This window comes from Pelobates fuscus, chromosome 1, assembly GCF_036172605.1.
Source record: "Pelobates fuscus isolate aPelFus1 chromosome 1, aPelFus1.pri, whole genome shotgun sequence".
NCBI classification, from domain to species: domain Eukaryota; kingdom Metazoa; phylum Chordata; class Amphibia; order Anura; family Pelobatidae; genus Pelobates; species Pelobates fuscus.
Window position 1 is genome coordinate 298,838,673 of NC_086317.1, and position 19,483 is coordinate 298,858,155.

Here is a 19,483-nt window from a genome sequence, read left to right on the forward strand (position 1 = left end):
CTGCGCAGATGAAACATAGCACCCAGGCGCAATGGGTAAGCTGGCACAGACAATTACAAGAAGCACTCGCGCTACATAAAACCGAACCAACCGCCAAAATACAAGCAACCATAAGAGACCTACAAGACAAACTTAAAGAACATACTCTTCAACGAGTGCACTACAACCTAAGAAGACTCAACATGCACCAATACACTCAAGGAAACAAAGCCGGCAAACTCTTGGCGTCTCGACTCAAACAAAGAGAAGCAAAGAACAAAATCGAATACCTCATCGACCAATCCAACAAGAAAGTAATCTCACCGGTAGATATCAGCAAAACCTTTGCCACATATTACCAGGCCCTATACAACTTGAAACAGGCAGAAGACATAGTAGAACCAAAGAAGGAGGATATTCGAAGGTACCTGGAGGACCTCCAACTGCCATCTCTAACGGATACACAAAAAACTGAATTAGTAGCACCTATCACAGAAGAAGAAGTAGAGAATACGATCAAACTATTACCAAAAAACAAAGCTCCAGGACCGGATGGTTTCTCTAATTCATACTATCAAATCTTCCGTAAATCTCTGGCACCGCACCTGGCACAATTGTTTAACCAGGCCACGCAATTAGGCACTTTACCCCAAGAACTACTAACAGCACATATCATCACACTCCCGAAGCCGGGCAAGTCTCCAACACAATGCCCTAACTTTCGTCCAATATCGCTACTGAATACTGACGCCAAACTATTCGCCAAAATTCATGCACAAAGACTAAGCAAGATACTCCCGTCACTAATCCACAATGACCAGGTGGGATTTGTGGCAGGAAGGCAAGGATCTGACAACACACGTAAAGTGCTGAACCTCGTACACAGCATACGTAGAATGGGTAAAGAAAGTCTCCTGGTATCATTGGATGCAGAGAAGGCCTTCGACCGCCTCAGCTGGCCATTCCTTCAAGAGGTTCTCCACAAGTTCAACTTTCCTGAACAATTCTTAGGAACAATCAGCGCATTATATAATCATCCCACAGCTAAGGTTGTCAATGCGGGTTTCTGTTCGGAGGCCTTCGAAATAACAAATGGAACCAGACAAGGCTGCCCACTGTCGCCGCTATTATACGTACTAGCACTGGAACCGCTAGCAAGCAAGATTCGCAGTGAACCCTCGATCAAAGGTGTCAGATTGGGAGATGACGAATACAAGTTGAGCCTCTTCGCGGATGATGTTTTTCTCACACTAACAGAACCGCACATATCAATGCCTAACCTAATGAAACAGATCGAACAATATGGGAAATACTCATACTATAAGCTCAATGTGAACAAAACACAAGCTTTGGGGATAAACATCCCCACGCAAAAACTGGAAAGATTACAAGACAGCTTTCCATTAGATTGGCGCTCAGACTATCTGACATTCCTGGGCCTAAAGATCACAAAAAACCCAACCAACTTGTTCATAGCCAATTATAGACAAATCTTCGCCTCTATTAAAACGACCCTACAAAACTGGGAGGGGAAATTTCTATCATGGATAGGCCGTATAGCAGCCATAAAGATGTCACTATTACCCAAACTACAATATTTGTTCAGAACCCTACAAATACCATTACCAAAGAGTTTCCTCATAGAAACCCAAAACATATTCCTAAAATTCGCCTGGCACAACAAGAAAACAAGAGTAGCTACCAAGATACTGCAGAAACCCATCAAGGAAGGCGGGCTAGGCTTCCCAGACGTCCAAGCATATTACCAGGCAGCACTACTTAACACTATTGCACAAACAATGTCAAAAGCCAACACCCCCCAGTGGTCACACATAGAGACTCACTGGGCGAAACCCGTAGAGATAAGAACCATTCTATGGACCCCACCGAAGTGGAGACCGCAAACGTACCAATTACTGCCCACGACGCAATTACTACTAGAAACCTGGGATTTACTCAAACACGACATGACAAATTACCAAACAATCCCGCTATCCACTAGCATAGAAGCACTTACGAAAATCATCCCTACATTGGACAAACAGCCGTGGCTGACACAGGGAGTGACACATGTAGTACAACTATTCGAAGCAGGGAAGTTGCTACCGTTTCCCGAGTTGAAATCTAAATATAACCTTCCAAGTCGGCTGTTATTTCCATACCTACAAATCAAATCCTGCATGGCAAGCATAAAACCAACCGACAGCAAGACAGGAGCACCATCCATGCTGTCACACTTTGAGAAATTATGCCTAGACAGGATACCCCATAAGAAAACGATCTCAGTATGCTACAGTCAAATACTATCCAACAAAACTGAAGGCAAAATTAGCTTCAAGCAAGCATGGCAAAAAGAACTTAAATGCACTATAGAAGAAGATCAATGGAAAAAAGCGTATGTATCACACAAAGGCGTCACATCATGCACGAACCACCTGGAACTGCAAAGGAAACTGCTTTACCGCTGGTATCTAGTTCCAGACAAAATACATAGAATATGGCCTAAAACATCCACAAATTTATGCTGGAGATGCAATACACAAGTTGGAACAATGCTCCACATCTGGTGGTCATGCTCGTTATTGCAGCCCTTCTGGAAGAAGGCCCAAGAACTCATAGCACAGGCCTCGCAAACAGACATAACACCTGACGCAAACACCTGCATCCTGTTCATACAGCCAGAACAAATTAACAAGGTACAATGGGCAACTACGTACCACATACTCATTTCGGCGGCGACGGTGTTAGCCAGACTATGGAAGAAAACAACCCCACCCCGGATAGAACATCTAATAGACCAAGTAAACATCAACTGGAAATACGAATCTATGCATGGGCGCCAATATGGTGAAAAGAAAATCTTAGCCAAGGCCAGTCTCATGTGGAAGGAATACTGGACGAAGCAGAGCAATAGTGGACCTCATCAAGACAGGGAAGCTAATAAAACACAGTAGAAGGGGAACACATACATAGCCCAAGAAATATCAGACACCAGGCACATCTACGGAGGCCCTAAGGGGTAACAGGACCCGTCAACCCCAAGCATCCCAACCTGCATAATCTCCCCTTCACCTTCACTACCCACAATAAAACAGACACGTAGACTCCCGATACAAGAAGCCACCACTATGCACCCACCACTAGATAACCAGTAAGAGACCCTGGTTATTAGCAAGTACAACATTTATATGCAGCATGTAAAGTACAGATAAATAGACTTAGAGTTGATCTATGTACTTTGTATCTATGCCAAACAAGTGATTATAATATGTTTAATAAGTATGTACTGTTTGTATTGAAACTGTTATGTCGCATCAAAACTTTATTGATCTTGCTGATGATAAACCCCCCCCCCCCACCCACCCTTTTCTTCTTTCTGTACCCACCTCCTGTTTACTCATGAAAATAAAAATTGTCAAATTGAAAAAAAATACTTTTATAAAGTTTAATAGGTTTCTGCTACAATACTTAAGTGCACCACCAACACCAAAATTAAAAAAAAAGCAAGATAAAAAGTGGAGTGCTTTTTATTTGAACCAATTTCTCAAGAAATTTCTTTTTACTTTTCTACTTTTCAGATTTAATTTTCATTTTAAATAGTTTCTCTGTAACAGTCGTATTTAGTATATAAGGATGTGCAATAATAAGAACGAATAGGTAATTTTTACCTTTTTTGTTTTTTGTAGAGGTGACAATTAAATGAAATGGATGCAGTGTAAGGACTTAAAATGTATTATGGAGCTATATTTTCATATGAAGGGGTGTGTGCAGTACTACCAATGAGGAGAAGAGGGGAGGGGCTGTTAGAGGTTGAAATACTGACTGATCAACGAGGAGTACTGAAACGACCTGACACACTTTAACAGTGAAATGCTTTGATGGACTGACATCACATCACATATGTGGGCAGTCCTATAAAGCAGCAATATCTGAATTTGAGGAGACGGCTTTGTGGTGCTTGAGAGCTCAATATGTTAAAAGTGGGTAGCAGCTGGAAGCTACAAAGACTCACACATTGCCATTTGCAAAAGGCTTTCATATTTGTATTTTTACTAATTTGACTTTGTTGAATGTGTGTGAAATAAGAGATTTACACGCTTGTGTAAGTTGTAAGTTGTGCGTTGTGAAATATTCATATGCATAAAGTGGGTGACTGCCTGAAATGTCATAATGTGCAAAGAGACTAGAGCTGGCTGACTAGCTCTGGTAAATGTGAGTTACTAGTGATACCATTAGGTTTCAGTCTTTGTAAATTTTAATAAAATATATTTCTAGACCATCTACACTATTGTTGCTGTATTGTTTTATTTTTCTCATTTTTTTTTTATGTCCATTGCTCTATTCCGGGTCCCATGCTTTTTACCTTAAAGGATCACTATAGGCACCCAGACCACTTCAGCTTAATGGGTGCCTGGTCCAGCTAGGGTTAACCTTTTTTTCTATAAACATAGCAGTTTCAGAGAAACTGCTATGTTTATATTTGGGTTAATCAAGCCTCTAGTGGCGGTCTCATTAACAGTCGCTAGAGGCGCTTGCGTGCTTCTCACTGTGAAAATCACAGTGAGAAGACGCCAGCGTCCATAGGAAAGCATTGTAAATGCTTTCCTATAAGACTGGCTGAATGAGTGCGCGGCTATAAAAACTGCTATGTTTATATTTGGGTTAATCCAGCCTCTAGTGGCTGTCTCATTGACAGCCGCTAGAGGCGCTTGCGTGCTTCTCACTGTGATAATCACAGTGAGAAGACGCCAGCGTCCATAGGAAAGCATTGTAAATGCTTTCCTATGAGACTGGCTGAATGCACGTGCGGCTCTTGGATTCTTTGAAAATCTTTGGATTGGCTAATAATCTGCAATTCTGATGATGTCATCAAGGAGGCGGATCGTGGGGCAGGGCCAGCGCCAGTGGACCAGTGCAGCCCTAAAAATAAGGTGAGTTTTAATTCCTTTTAAGGGGGCTGAGGGGAGGCAAGCCACTTAAATGGTGGGTTTAACACTATAAGGTCTGGAATACATGTTTTTCCTTTAAACAAGTCTCATTGTTTAGTAAATACACCTCAATGTAGAAACTTTTTGAAACACATCTTATTACCTGTACACAAAATATTATTCATAGACATTGTTAATTTGCTTCATTTGCTCATTCATAGATATTGTACAATTTCACATATTAAAACTCTTATGCCAGAAGGTACTTAATATTATTTGAGTAATTATGCCCTAAATACAATTATAAAAATGTAATTTAATAGATTATAGTTCCTGTCATGGAAATTAATTTATGTTGATAGTCAGCTCACTGCAACTGAGGTTTCAATGTATATAAACGCTTATAATACACCGTGGAAACATATTATTAAAGCTGCTATTTGCTTAACATTTTTCCAGCATCTGGGAGATCGCTGGGCTACAATATGCAGATGGACAGAAGACAGATGGTGTATCCTACAAGATGTTCTAATAAAGTGGCAACATTTTGCTGAAGAACAGGTTAGTAACATTAACAAGCAACTTAATAAATATGTTGTTTACTAACAGTTATTCAGATGACTAAGCTATATCTGGTTGAGTATGGAGCTAAACAGAGAGTATATTGACAGAACAGTTATCAGATTCATATATCTTTTTTTTTTTTTTTTGACTGCAGAATCTATTCACTAAATGCCATTTAGTTAAACTTTATATTAATCAGTGAGGCAGAATAACTACATTACATTTTGTAAAACTGTTCAACAGTTTGAGATACTTTACACATTCTTTATTTGTGTAGTGCAGAGATGGGAATACAGGCTTTAAAGGCATTTTACAAGGTTATAGACAGGAGTAAACATTATAGATATGTAACATGGAATATTGACAATACTGCACTTTTTTATAATAAAGTAAATCAGACAAGTGTACATCATGGGATGATGAGATAGTACACAGTGTTAACTAGGTTAAATGACTGCACATGGAAGAACTATCAGGTAACTTAACCATTATTTATAGACTATATGACTCCAGAAGAGTACCTCACCAGGCAGGTCCCAGTTGGAGAATATATTGTGTATAAGAGTCTGGCAGAGATAACATTTTCTCAGGAAACATCTGAATTACTGGCATATGTACTGGCAAAAGAAAAGAAAATGGTACACAAAAAGAAAATACAACAGCTGAGGACTGAGTGTGCTAACGGCGACATGAGGCACGGGCATAATCCTGGATAGTTGCCAAAGAAGTGTTTAACCATGATCAACAGTTTGAGATATTTTTAATCATCAATTTCTCCATGTATGACTGAAATATTGCACCAACTATACATGTCACACAGTGTAAAGAAAAACAGCAAATTGGAGGAATTTGCTGCATGAATTGTCAGTGGTGGAACAAATGTCGAAAGGGCCCTGAACATTTTTTGGGTCCTCCTGTAGTGCAAGACTGGCCATAGGTAGATCCACATTGTTCGTACATCTCCCATCCTAGGAATCTACCATTTGCCTGTCATTGCAGGATGGTATTTGTAAGCACTGAGCAGTGTTTGTGTGTTTTACTGTAAGCATGTTTTTATATGGAATATGTGTGTGTTAATGTAGTTGTGTATTTGTGTGTAGTGTTTGCATTTGAGTGCTGGGATGTATGCATATATACACATACACTGCCACACAAACACACTGATATACATGCACACACAAACTCATGGACACATATTCATACCAGACACACTCACATATACACACACCCAGATACAAACTGCCAGACAGACAGGCACACACACACACACACACACACACACACAAACACATATACACCCACTAGTATACTCAACGCCAGACACAAACACAGACACCAATACACATTGCCAGACAAATATACACAACATGCAGGTGACAGCCATACACAGGCTAACATATACACACCCACTTCTAGACACACATACACACACCAGCACAAACACTGACACAAGCACACACAAATTAAGATATAAAAATGTAAGATGTTTTAGCCACCCCCATTAACAAGAGAGTGGGGTCTAGTGGGAACATGGCCCTAGCTGCACTCAAGGAACCTTTCTTGGCTGTTTCACCATGCTGCTTACTTTGACATTCGGGAGAAGTGAATGGACAGCTTTTAAATTATACCCATGTATGTTTTTTTGACCATATTTAAATGGACTCTCTCTCTAACTTGGAAGAATTCACCATGCCAAGGAACCAGTGGCGTACTAAGAGGGGGGCGGGGGGGGCGGCCCGCCCCGGGTGCCACTGACTAGGGGGGTGCCATGACGTCCAGTGTCATGTGTCACCCCCCCATCATTACGCTGCGGCGGCTGCGCACAGCCGCAGCACCTTTGCGCCCGGCAGGACTTAATTCAAGGAGAAGGGGGAGGAGTGTTGCGGGCCGCGACGTCGCGCAACATGATGACGTCGTGCGCAGCGCCGTCAGCCCGCCTTCACGGATATTCAGGCAGTCAAGGCATCATCAAAATGTGAGTAGTCATTTTATGTGATGGGGCTAAATTAATTAAAGGGGGGGTGGATAATGGATTAATTAAAGAACGGGAGGGAGGTTTAATTAAAGGGGTGAGGATTAATTAAGGGGGGTGTATTAATTAATTAAGGGGGTGTATTAATTAATGGGGGTGAGTATTAATTAAGGGGGTGTGGATTAATTAAGGGGGGTGTGAGGATTAATTAAGGGGGTGTATTAATTAAGGGGGGTGTGGATTAATTAAGGGGGCTGTATTAAGGGGGGTGTATTAATTAAGGGGGGTGTGGATTAATTAAGGGGGGTGTATTAATTAATTAAGGGGGGTGTATTAATTAATGGGGGTGAGTATTAATTAAGGGGTGTATTAAGGGGGTGTGGATTAATTAAGGGGGGTGTGAGGATTAATTAAGGGGGTGTATTAATTAAGGGGGGTGTGGATTAATTAAGGGGGCTGTATTAATTAAGGGGGGAGTGAGTATTAATTAAGGGGGGTGTATTAATTAATGGGGGTGAGTATTAATTAAGGGGGTGTGGATTAATTAAGGGGGGTGTGAGGATTAATTAAGGGGGTGTATTAATTAAGGGGTGTGTGGATTAATTAATGGGGGTGTATTAATTAATGGGGGTGAGTATTAATTAAGGGGGTGTATTAAGGGGGTGTGGATTAATTAAGGGGGGTGTGAGGATTAATTAAGGGGGTGTGGATTAATTAAGGGGGGTGTGTATTAATTAAGGGGAGTGTATTAATTAAGGGAAAGTGAGGATTAATTAAGGGGGTGTATTAATTAAGGGGAGTGAGGAATAATTAAAGGGGTGTATTAATTAAGGGGGGTTTATTAATTAAGGGGGGTGTATTAATTAAGGGGGGTGTATTAATTAAGGGGCAGTGAGGATTAATCAAGGGGTGTGTGTATTAATTGAGGGGGGTGTATTAATTAAGCGGGGTGTGGATTAATTAAGGGGGGTGTATTAATTAAGGGGCAGTGAGGATTAATCAAGGGGTGTGTGTATTAATTGAGGGGTGTGGATTAATTAAGGGGTGTGTATTAATTAAGGGGGGTGTATTAAGGGGTGTGTGGATTAATTAAGGGGGGTGTGGATTAATTAAGGGGGGTGTATTAATTAAGGGGGGTGTGGATTAATTAAAGGGGGCTGTGGATTAAAGAATTAAAGGGGGAGGTTTAAATAATGGGGGTGCAGGTTTTTTTTTATTAAGGGGGTTGCAGTATTCTATTTATTAAGGGAGGATGTGCACTGCAGATTTTTGTTTTTTGTTAAGGGGGTGTGCAGGGTTTTTATAAGGGGGGTGTGCAGGTTTTTTGTTATTAAGAGGGGTTGTGCACGTTTTTGTTTTTTATTAAGGGGGTGTGCAGGGTTTTTTATTAAGGGGGTGTGCAGGATTTTTATGTGTAGGGAGTGAATGAAATTTATGTGATTTGGTTGCAGGGTTTTTATGTGTAGGGAGTGTATGACATTTATGTGATCGGGGTGCAGGGTTTTTATATGAAGGGCGAGACAAGGGGCTTTGTAGAAAGGGGCAGGGCAGGAGTTTTCTAGAAGGTTCTCACCAGACCCTTTCTACAAAAGCACTGGACTTCCCCCTTCTACAAAACTGGCGCATTTTACAAATTTTACAAGCAGTTTACAAATGTGTGCAATAAATATTATTGAAAACATTGAAAAAATGTGGGTGTTTTCTTACATTTTTATTATGGGGAGGGGGGGGGGGGTGCCACACTCAGGGTCCGCCCCGGGTGCCAAATGCTCTAGGTACGCCCCTGCAAGGAACCACAACCATTTAATCTGTTTTTGATTTTGCTGTAATGAGTTATTGTGTGAGAATCCTGTTTCTTAATTTAAATACTAAGAGAAGTCCATCAATTCTATTTCAGTGCCTGTTTGATGCTTGGCTCACAGAAAAAGAAGAGACTGTAAGCAAAATCCATACCAAGGATTTCAAGGATCAAAATGAAAGGCTTTCCAATCTCAGAAATTTAGCGGTATTTGTGGTTTATTTTTATTCATTGTATGTTTCATATTTAATTATTTATTATGTAATGGATATATTTTTTAAGTAAATGCTGAGTTAGAAAACATTAGGCACAAACACTAATACAGATCAATTATTTTACAAGTAGCATTATGTATAAAAAAAAATATGCAATAATAAATTCCTGTGATTGCTATGGGAATGATAACTACAATGCATGTTCAAGTTAATTAGAAAAGGTTATGATATTTCCAATCTTCCCAGTTCTCATCTCAATTTTGCAAATGTATTATACATTATTATTATTTTTGCTAGTAATATTTATACATATATTGCCTTGTATCAAGGCTATAAAAGCAGAAAATCTGTGCGAGAAATCCATTATTATGCATAGATTCTATTTTATATTCTTGCATCTCTCCAAAATACAAATATTTAAGATTAAAGATAATTTTGCAGAACCAAGTAACTGGTGTAAATAAATGGGATTTGTTTTTTGAAACCTAATCAAGACTGGATAAATAAGAGTGGAGTTATGTTTTGGGAAGAATATGGTAAAATTACTATTGCTTATGAAAGTAAGGTTTCAGATCTTTCAGATCTTACCTACATTTCCCTTGAAGAGTTAATAAAACAAACTCATTTATTTTAACAGATGCTGAAAGGAGAATTAGAGCTAAAAAAGAAGACTATGGATACACTCTACTCATTAAATCGGGATCTCGCTTCTGCTCTGAAGAACAAGACTGTATCTCAGAAAAATGAGGCTAGGCTGGAAAGCTTTGCTCAGCGATGGGATAATCTAGTACAGAAAATTGAAGCAAGCTCCGCACAGGTTTGTGTTACAGTTTTGCTAGCCAGCTTTTCTCCAATACAAGTTATGGATCTATACAAAAATATAAAGCAAGTTATTTGGATACAGGTCAATTGGGCGAGGGGGGTGGAGGTCTGATGAATGATCCCACCCATTCCAATACCTTATTTGTGGTTGGCTTTGGCTGAAAGTCAGGATTAATTGATCTTTAATTTTCTTTTTATTTACCAGTGTTAATGTGTGTTAGAGGAAGTGAAATGCACATCACTATTGGAGCTAAGCATAGCTCTGGATATTAATTAATTAATATTAATTAACTATAAAGATATTGGTGATGTTATACCACAGTGACACTGTATGTGTGGGGATAGAATGACCATGATTCGTGTTTTAGACTCATGTATGGTAAATTGAGACTCTCTAGCCCACGTAAAAGTATACATAAATTAACCAATGCACAGCATGTGTAAATAAAATGTATCTTTACAACAAAATATGTATTTATAAATTCTGTATATATACAGTTGTAATCAACATTATTAAACCCCCATTGAAAAGTAGGATAATTGTCAAAACGTACAGATTTTAAGATGTTTGCAATGGGCAAAGCAAACAAAAGCATTTTGTAATAGGTCCACAGAACGAATGCTTTAACCCCTTAAGGACCAAACTTCTGGAATAAAAGGGAATCATGACGTGTCACACATGTCATGTGTCCTTAAGGGGTTAAGTGGTTTCACCAAATTCAACTGAAAATGGAACTTATAATGACTTTTTCAGTCTCAAAATAAGGAGGAAGAAGAATAAGACATACGCTGTATAGAACACTCTGCCTACAGTTAAGCATGGTGGTGGCTATGTGATGCTCTGGGTCTGCTTTGCTTCCTCTGGCACTGGAAACCTGCAGCGTGTGGAAGGCAAGATGAATTCATTAAAGTATCAGGAAATCACAGGAGAGAATATCATGCTGTCTGTGAGGAAGCTGAAAGTTGGGCATACCTCAAATTACACCAAGGCTTGGTTGCAGAAGAACTCCAGGAAAACATATATTTGTCATCACAGTCACCTGACTTGAATCCCATAGAAAATCTTTAGTTGGATTTTCAGAAAGGGATTGCAGCACGCAACCCCTATGATATTACTGAACTGGAAGCCATTGCTCATGAGCAATGGGCTAACATTCCTTAGGAACGCTGCCAGAAGCTGGTGTCTGGCTATACATCTTGTTTTTAGGAGGTCATAACAGCAAAAGGGTGCTCTACTAAGTACTAAAGATGCTTACATTTGGGGAAACCACTTAAACTATTCATTGTGTTGAGCTATTTCAATTGCTTTTGTTTGATTTGTTCATTGCAAACAGCTTAAAGAAAGTACAATAAACCTGATTTGCAATTGTGATTGAATAATTTTGATTACAAATGTATGTATATATATATATATATATACTGCTCAAAAAAATAAAGGGAACGCAAAAATAACACATCCTAGATCTGAATTAATTAAATATTCTTCTGAAATACTTTGTTCTTTACATAGTTGTATGTGCTGAGGTCTGGATTTGGAGTCACACTTAAAATTAAAGTGGAAAAACACACTACAGGCTGATCCAACTTTGATGTGATGTCCTTAAAACAAGTCAAAATGAGGCTCAGTAGTGTGTGTGGCCACCCCGTGCCTGTATGACATCCCTACAATGCCTGTGCATGCTCCTGATGAGGTGGCGGAGGGTCTCCTGAGGGATCTCCTCCCAGACCTGGACTAAAGCATCTGCCAACTCCTGGACAGTCTGTGGTGCAATGTGACGTTGGTGGATGGAACGAGACATGATGTCCCAGATGTGCTAAATTTGATTCAGGTCTGGGGAATGGGTGGGCCAGTCCATAGCATCTATGCCTTCATCTTGCAGGAACTGCTGACACACTCCAGCCACATGAGTTCTACCATTGTCTTGCATTAGGAGGAACCCAGGGCCAACCGCACCAGAATATGGTCTCAGAAGGGGTCTGAGGACCTCATCTCGGTACCTAATGGCAGTCAGGCTACCTCTGGCGAGCACATGGAGGGCTGTGCGGTCCCCCAAAGAAATGCCACCCCACACCATTACTGACCCACTGCCAAACCGGTCATGCCGGAGGAAGTTGCAGGCAGCAGAACGTTCTCCACGGCGTCTCCAGACTCTGTCACATCTGTCACATGTGCTCAGTGTGAACCTGCTTTCACCTGTGAAGAGCATAGGGCGATAGTGGTGAATTTGCCAATCTTGCTGTTCTCTGGCAAATGCCAAACGTCCTGCACGGTGTTGGGCTGTAAGCACAACCCCCACCTGTGGATGTCGGGCCGTCATACCACCCTCATGGAGTCTGTTTCTGACCGTTTGAGCAGACACATGCACATTTGTGGCCTGCTGGAGGTCATTTTGCAGGGCTCTGGCAGTGCTCCTCCTGTTCCTCCTTGCACAAAGGCGGAGGTAGCGGTCCTGCTGCTAGGTTGTTGCCCTCCTATGGCCTTTTTAAGTGTTCCCTTTTTTTTTAGCAGTATATATATATATATATATACTGCTCAAAAAAAAATAAAGGGAACACTTAAAAAACACAATGTAACTCCAAGTCAATCGCACTTCTGTGAAATCAAACTGTCCACTTAGGAAGCAACACTGAGTGCCAAACAATGTCACATGCTGTTGTGCAAATGGGATAGACAACAGGTGGAAATTATAGGCAATTAGCAAGACACCCCCAATAAAGGAGTGGTTCTGCAGGCGGTGACCACAGACCACTTCTCAGTTCCTATGCTTCCTGGCTGATGTTTTGGTCGCTTTTGAATGCTGGCGGTGCTTTCACTCTAGTGGTAGCATGAGACGGAGTCTACAACCCACACATGTGGCTCAGGTAGTGCAGCTCATCCAGGATGGCACATCAATGCAAGATGTGGCAAGAAGGTTTGCTGTGTCTGTCAGCGTAGTGTCCAGAGCATGGAGGCGCTACCAGGAGACAGGCCAGTACATCAGGAGATGTGGAAAAGGCTGTATATATATATATATATATATATATATATATATATATATATATATATATAATTACATTTATTTCCACTGAGTAGGCTGGTAATACATTTACTTTGCCTTCATATTTTGATTACTCAATGTAATTATATATATGTAAAGTAAATATATTGCCAGCCTACTCAGTGGAAATAAATAGAACATATCAGGTATATAGCTAATCCAAGTCACCTATGTTCTACCACTTAGTGAAGTAATTCAGTAGATCAGGAAACCATGAGGATATTGGTTTGATATTTCATTTGCCAACACACATTTAATTTAATTTACCACAAGGCTGTTGAATTTCAGGCACCCAGCTGTTGCTGGAATAAAGTCATAATTCTCTGCCAGTCATAGCTTGGCAGAATATTATAGGACACTTCGCATAACAAAATCTGAGGACCTGCATTTCAACCCCCGACTTACACAGAATGATTTTAAACACATACAATAGCACCACTTACTGGTGAATAGGAAAAATATGTCATGAAAATAAAAAAACTTCTCATTACAGAATCGTACAATCATATACAATTACTGGCTACTCTTCTAAATAATTATTAACATGTTTACAAACCTAGCATATATATACATTTTTATATTTTATTAAATAATTGTTTTTTTTAGCTAATTGTATGTGCATGTTGAAATAAACAGATTGATAAAATGTTATGTTTAGTTTGTTAACAAATACAATACTTGCCTTAATATTAATTCACATAAATATGCAGTATGAATATTACATGGAAATTATACTGCTATACATTTATATGGGCATTAAGCGCTTAAAGGAAGTGTGCTAGTAAAACTCATCAACTGATCTGGTGTTCTTAACCTCTTAAGGACCAGACGTCTGGAAAAAAAGGGAATCATGACATGTCACACATGTCATGTGTCCTTAAGGGGTTAAAAAACAAACAAACAAACAAACAAAAAAAACATTATTACATATTAAGCAAACATTTTATAGAGATTGGTTTTGCATTCAAACATTTGTATTATCATACATGTTTTATTTTATAAATCTGAATCCTGAAGCTTTTTGTGTGGTGGATTGTAGATTGTGCAAGTGTTCAGGATTGTGCTTGTGGAAAAAAAAACTGTTCTAAGTCCTTTAACCCCCCCAAAATAAGGTACTCTGAAATGTATATTTTCTGTTAAAATTAATTCACAGTAGACAAACAAAGCAACAATGGTTCTAGGATTAAGTGATAAATATAAATCATCAGTACAATCATGCAGATTTCCATATTCAAGACTCAGTGCTAGGCATCTACACATTAATTCATTTTATTTCATGTTAAGAATCGGTTACATGCTTTCTATTCATTATTAATAGTATGGATGGCACTGATAGGCTACAAGCATTGGGCTTAGCTGCTCCTGTGCAGCAGAGGGGAAAGAAATTGAAAAATGGAAGAAATTTGAAAACAATTTAACTGTAAAGACTGCAACCAAAGACTCATTGTCCTATTCCCACTGCTGTATCCTCTAGTGATTATAGTTAGTTTCCCTTTAGACTTTAAATATGTTATTTGCAGCAGTTGGGAAGACGTGCTTGGGATGCGCCATAGTGGATATGGAGCTAACAGAAGTTCCTGCTTGGTAGCTTCTGTCTCTGTTCTAAACGGTAGAGGTGGGGAGCGGAGCCTTTGCACATCTTAGGTAAGAATTTAAACTGATCTAAAACTGTTTGACTACTTGCAATGGCGGCACCAGGGCACACCTAGCACTATAGGAACTAGAACAGCCATAGTGCTTATGATGCTCGGAGTGTTTTCTGATTTCTTTCTTGATGGATATCTAATTTCAATTGTTATTTTACTATGCTACTTTGTAGAAACATTGCAAAAAGTGCAATAATTGTAAAACAGAATGAAACAAATGGTTCATCGTATCACAAAAGTTTATTTATTATGAAAAACACAATATACCTCAGCTAGTCATGCAATTCCCTACTTGGTAGAAACTCTTACCTCTTTGTAGGGATGTGCATGGGGAAAATATTTGGTTCGGTTCCGCATTCCGAAATTCGGGACTTCGGCAATTCTGAACTTCGGCAATGCGGTTCGATTCGGGACTTCGGAACTTCGGCACTTTGACACTTCGGAACTTTGGCAATTTTGGCACTTCGGAACTTCAGAACTTTGGCACTTCGGAATTTCGGAAGTTGGGTACTTCGACACTTCAGGACTTCTCTAGCAGTCGCGTAGTAGATAACTCCCTAATTCCCACAGTATTAGGGAGCTATCTACCAAAAGGCTGAAAGACCTAAATTGGTCTTTCAGCCAAATTTACTAATACTATTAAAAATGACTCAGTATTAGTCAATTCTGCCCCTACTCGCTATACCGCGATGGATTATTTTTTTTGCGCTCTGTTTTTTTTTTTTTAAAGTGCGACGGTTATTATGGATTTTTATTTGCCCTTTTTTGGGGCAGTAAAAATAAGATTTTAGAAAAAAGAAGACATCAAATGGTAAGGTTTTTTTTTTTTACAGGTACCTAGTTATTGGTCAGGATTTATTAATTTTCTTGGGAGGGGGTGACTAGGGGTTTGGGGACCCCTAGTCACCTGGGAGTGGACTACATTTTTATTTAGGGCCCCCACCCGCTGCTCAGGAGTGGGGGCCAGGGGGAGGACAATAGGTGTCCCCCCCTTATTGGTATTTATGGCCCCCATCCGCCCAGCTCAGGGGTGGGGACCAGAGAGGAGGACAATATGTCCCCTCCTTATTCTAATTTAGGGCCCCCACCCACCGCTTAGGGGTGGAGTCCAGGGGGAGGACAATAGGTCCCCCCCTTATAGGTATTTAGGGCCTCCACCCACCGCTCAGGGGTGGGGGCCAACGGGGAGGACAATAGGCCCCCTCTTATTGGTATTTAGGGTCTCCACCCACAACTCTGGGGTGGGGGCCAGGGGGGAGGACAATATGTCATCCCCCTTATTTTACTATAGGGCCCCCACCCGCCGCTCAGGGGTGGGGGCTTGGGGGGGACAATAGGTCCCCCTTATTCTAATTTAGGGCCCCACCCACCGCTCAGGGGTGGGGGCCGGGGGGAGGAAAATAGGTCTCCCCGTTATTCTAATTTAGGGCCCCCACCTGCCGCTCAGGGGTGGGGGTTGGGGGGAGGACAATAGATCCCCACCCCTTATTCTAATTTTGGGGGGAGGACAATAGATCCTTCCCTTATTCTAATTTAGGGCCCCCACCCACCACTCAGGGGTGGGGTCCAGGGGAGGGAGGACAATAGGTCCCCCCCTTATTCTAATTTAGGGCCCCCACCCGCCGCTCAGGGGTGGGGGCTGGGGGGAGGACAATAGATCCCCACCCCTTATTCTAATTTAGGGCCCCCACCCAATGCTCAGGGGTGGGGGCCGGGGTGGAGGACAATAGGTCCCCCCTTATTCTAATTTAGGGCCCCCACCTTGCCGCTCAGGGGTGGGGGCTGGGGGGAGGACAATAGGTCCCCCCCTTATTTTACTTTAGGGCCCCCACCCGCAACTCAGGGGTAGAGGCCGGGGGGCAATAGGTCCCCCATTCAGTTTAAAAGCCCCCTCTCGTGCGGCATGAGTGGGGGCTCGGGAGGGGGGACATTTCTATTTTTTATTTTTAACAGTGAGCAGCCACAGGCTGCTCACTGTTTAATAGACATGCCTCTATATAGCGAGTAGGGGCATAATTTACTAATACTAAGCAATCTTTACTTGGTATTAGTAAATTTGTCTGAAAGACCAATTCAGGTCTTTCAGCCTTTTAGTAGATATTAGTAGACATTACCCCATAGCAACCAGGGTGAAATCAATGGCCTGGTCTCTAAAATAGTGAATTATCTGATAATTGAGAACATTTTGACATTCAATCTCAAACTGTTATCTTTTTTGTAGATATGATAATGTTATCTTTTTATCAATGGCAGAAAGTCAGAGCATTTAGGAGTGATAGAGAAATTCATATAAATGTAGTAGCATGCTGTTGATGCAGCTCACAATGACAGCCAGATTTGAAATGTCCCTTTTATGGAAGCCTACAAAAAAATCCGTGAACATTTTCTGTTCTGCTCATTTAAAAAACCAACCAACTTAAAATGCTCTCAAATTCCCCGCTGAGCACATTTAACCGTGAAATGGTGCTCATCACTTTACTGTTTTAAACTACTCAGCAGCCTAAAACTCACCTCTTTCATACAAAGACATATGAAAAAATATTACAATAGTTATAACTCTAAACTTCCATCCTAGAACAGTGCAGCTTTACATAAATTTCAACAGTTCAATGCACTTAAACTCTAAATATCATAAGGGAAAGAAAGAATAGTAAAATAAATCAGAATGTATAAATAGGTATTGCATATTAATGTATAAATTACAGTTGCAGGTGAAATGTTCCACCTAAAAGAAAAAAATGGTAGAAGAAATGATAGAACATTTTTATTTTTTCTCTCTTGCCTACAATTCTGGTGTTTTTTTTCATATAGTTGTATTCTAGCATTCTAGATAATATGTTGACATATTTTACATTTTGAATTTTTTTGACAGCATACGTTATTTTAAACAACCACATTAGTAAGTTGAAATGAAATTAGCTTGTAAAATAATCAAAAATTAAACTGTAAACTTGCTAAATGTTTTCATATGTGGATGACCTGTTCGAGCTTTAGAAAGGACAAATTAAATAATTCAGTTCTTAAGTTCATTGCAGGTTATTCATTAAAGTGACATTCAATAAAAATGGCATTCAAATTAATTTCACAGAAAATTTCAAATTCAGGTTAAGATGTATGATTTGTAAGGGCTTTACAAAGGACCAATTAAATCACATGGTTCCTAAATTCATAGCAAATCAGGTTAATATTAATAGGGTTATTCACTAAAATTATAATAGTTGGGAATTTAAGGTGAATTTCAAATGTAAGTTAAGATAAAATTAGAAACATTCTCTAAGCCACCAGGGCTTCCAGTTTAGGGTTGGCAATACATTTAAAATGCACTTCACATTTACTTTGAGTTCATGGCAATGCTCACTTTAGTGAGTGTATTTCCCTCTTCACCCTTGTTGATCATAGAGCATACTGTAACTTTACAGGAATGTGGATCAGTGATGAAAAATCAGCCATGGACTTCAGACCCTGTAGGTCTCATCAGCATGGCACTGGTTCTAGTCACTGATTCTTTTGGATCATAGCCCATACTTTGGTTTACAACAATGTCCATTGCTAAGGATATTTGCAGAAATGCAGTATGAACTACATGCCCCCTATCTAGGTTCATTTGCAGATCAGTACAGGAACTCTGTGAAAGTTGTGGAAACATGACTTACAATGTTCCTATACCCATGAAGGACCACAACATGAGATATACAGGTGATGTACAACACTAACTATTTTGTATTTGCACTTTGGGGTATCATATTTGACCTCATCACAATATTTTTAATATATCAGTTTGAAGTACTTCTAATTTTGCAACAAACTAGGGGGGAAAAATCTACTTGACCCCAGAATGGCTATCACATTTAATTTTGGAACAAGAAGCTTCTACCCATATAGTTGAGAAATTATACAATTGCAAATTATGTGTTTTGCAAGTATGCATCTAGTTGCTGTTAAAACATCTGTACAGACTATGATAAAACCACTTCTTCAGGCAGATAATTCCACATACTTATTATTCTATGGTAAAAAAAAAAATCCTTTGCCTTAGACTAAATCTTCTTTCTTCCAGTCTAAACACACAACCTTGTGTCCTATGTATAGTCCTGTTTGTGAATAGATTTCCAGACAATGGTTTGTATTGGCCCCAGATAGATTTCTCTGAGGTGCCATTTTTCTAAATAACGAGGTTCAAATTTGTTAACCTTTCTTCATAGCTAAGATGCTCCATTCCTTTTATTAATTTTGTAGCCCATCTGTGCACTTTTTCTAGTGCCATAATATCCTTCTTTAGAACAGGTGCCCAAAATTGCACAGTTTATTTAAGATGTGGTCTTACCTGTGATTTATAATGTATATATGTATTAAAAAAGATTGTGGTGAGGCCAAATATGATACAACTCACAAGACTTTTTCTTTTGGGGAGTTATCAAAGATAAGATTATTATATTTACCTATTATTTAAACTGTATAAATCCTGCACAGCTCTATCTCTATCTATAGAGCTCTCTCTATCTATATACAATTTATTTAGTA

The 19,483-nt window shown here is 39.8% G+C and overlaps 1 protein-coding gene across 1 annotated transcript in view; it reads left to right on the forward strand.

The window, feature by feature from the left end:
* Window positions 1-19,483, forward strand: part of DMD (dystrophin) — a 2,317,639-nt gene that overhangs the window by 834,735 nt on the left and 1,463,421 nt on the right. The window contains exons 14-16 of the mRNA XM_063457949.1: window positions 5,367-5,468; window positions 9,341-9,448; window positions 10,094-10,273. Coding sequence (XP_063314019.1) covers window positions 5,367-5,468; window positions 9,341-9,448; window positions 10,094-10,273 — 390 coding nt within the window. The remainder of the gene's footprint in view (window positions 1-5,366; window positions 5,469-9,340; window positions 9,449-10,093; window positions 10,274-19,483) is intronic.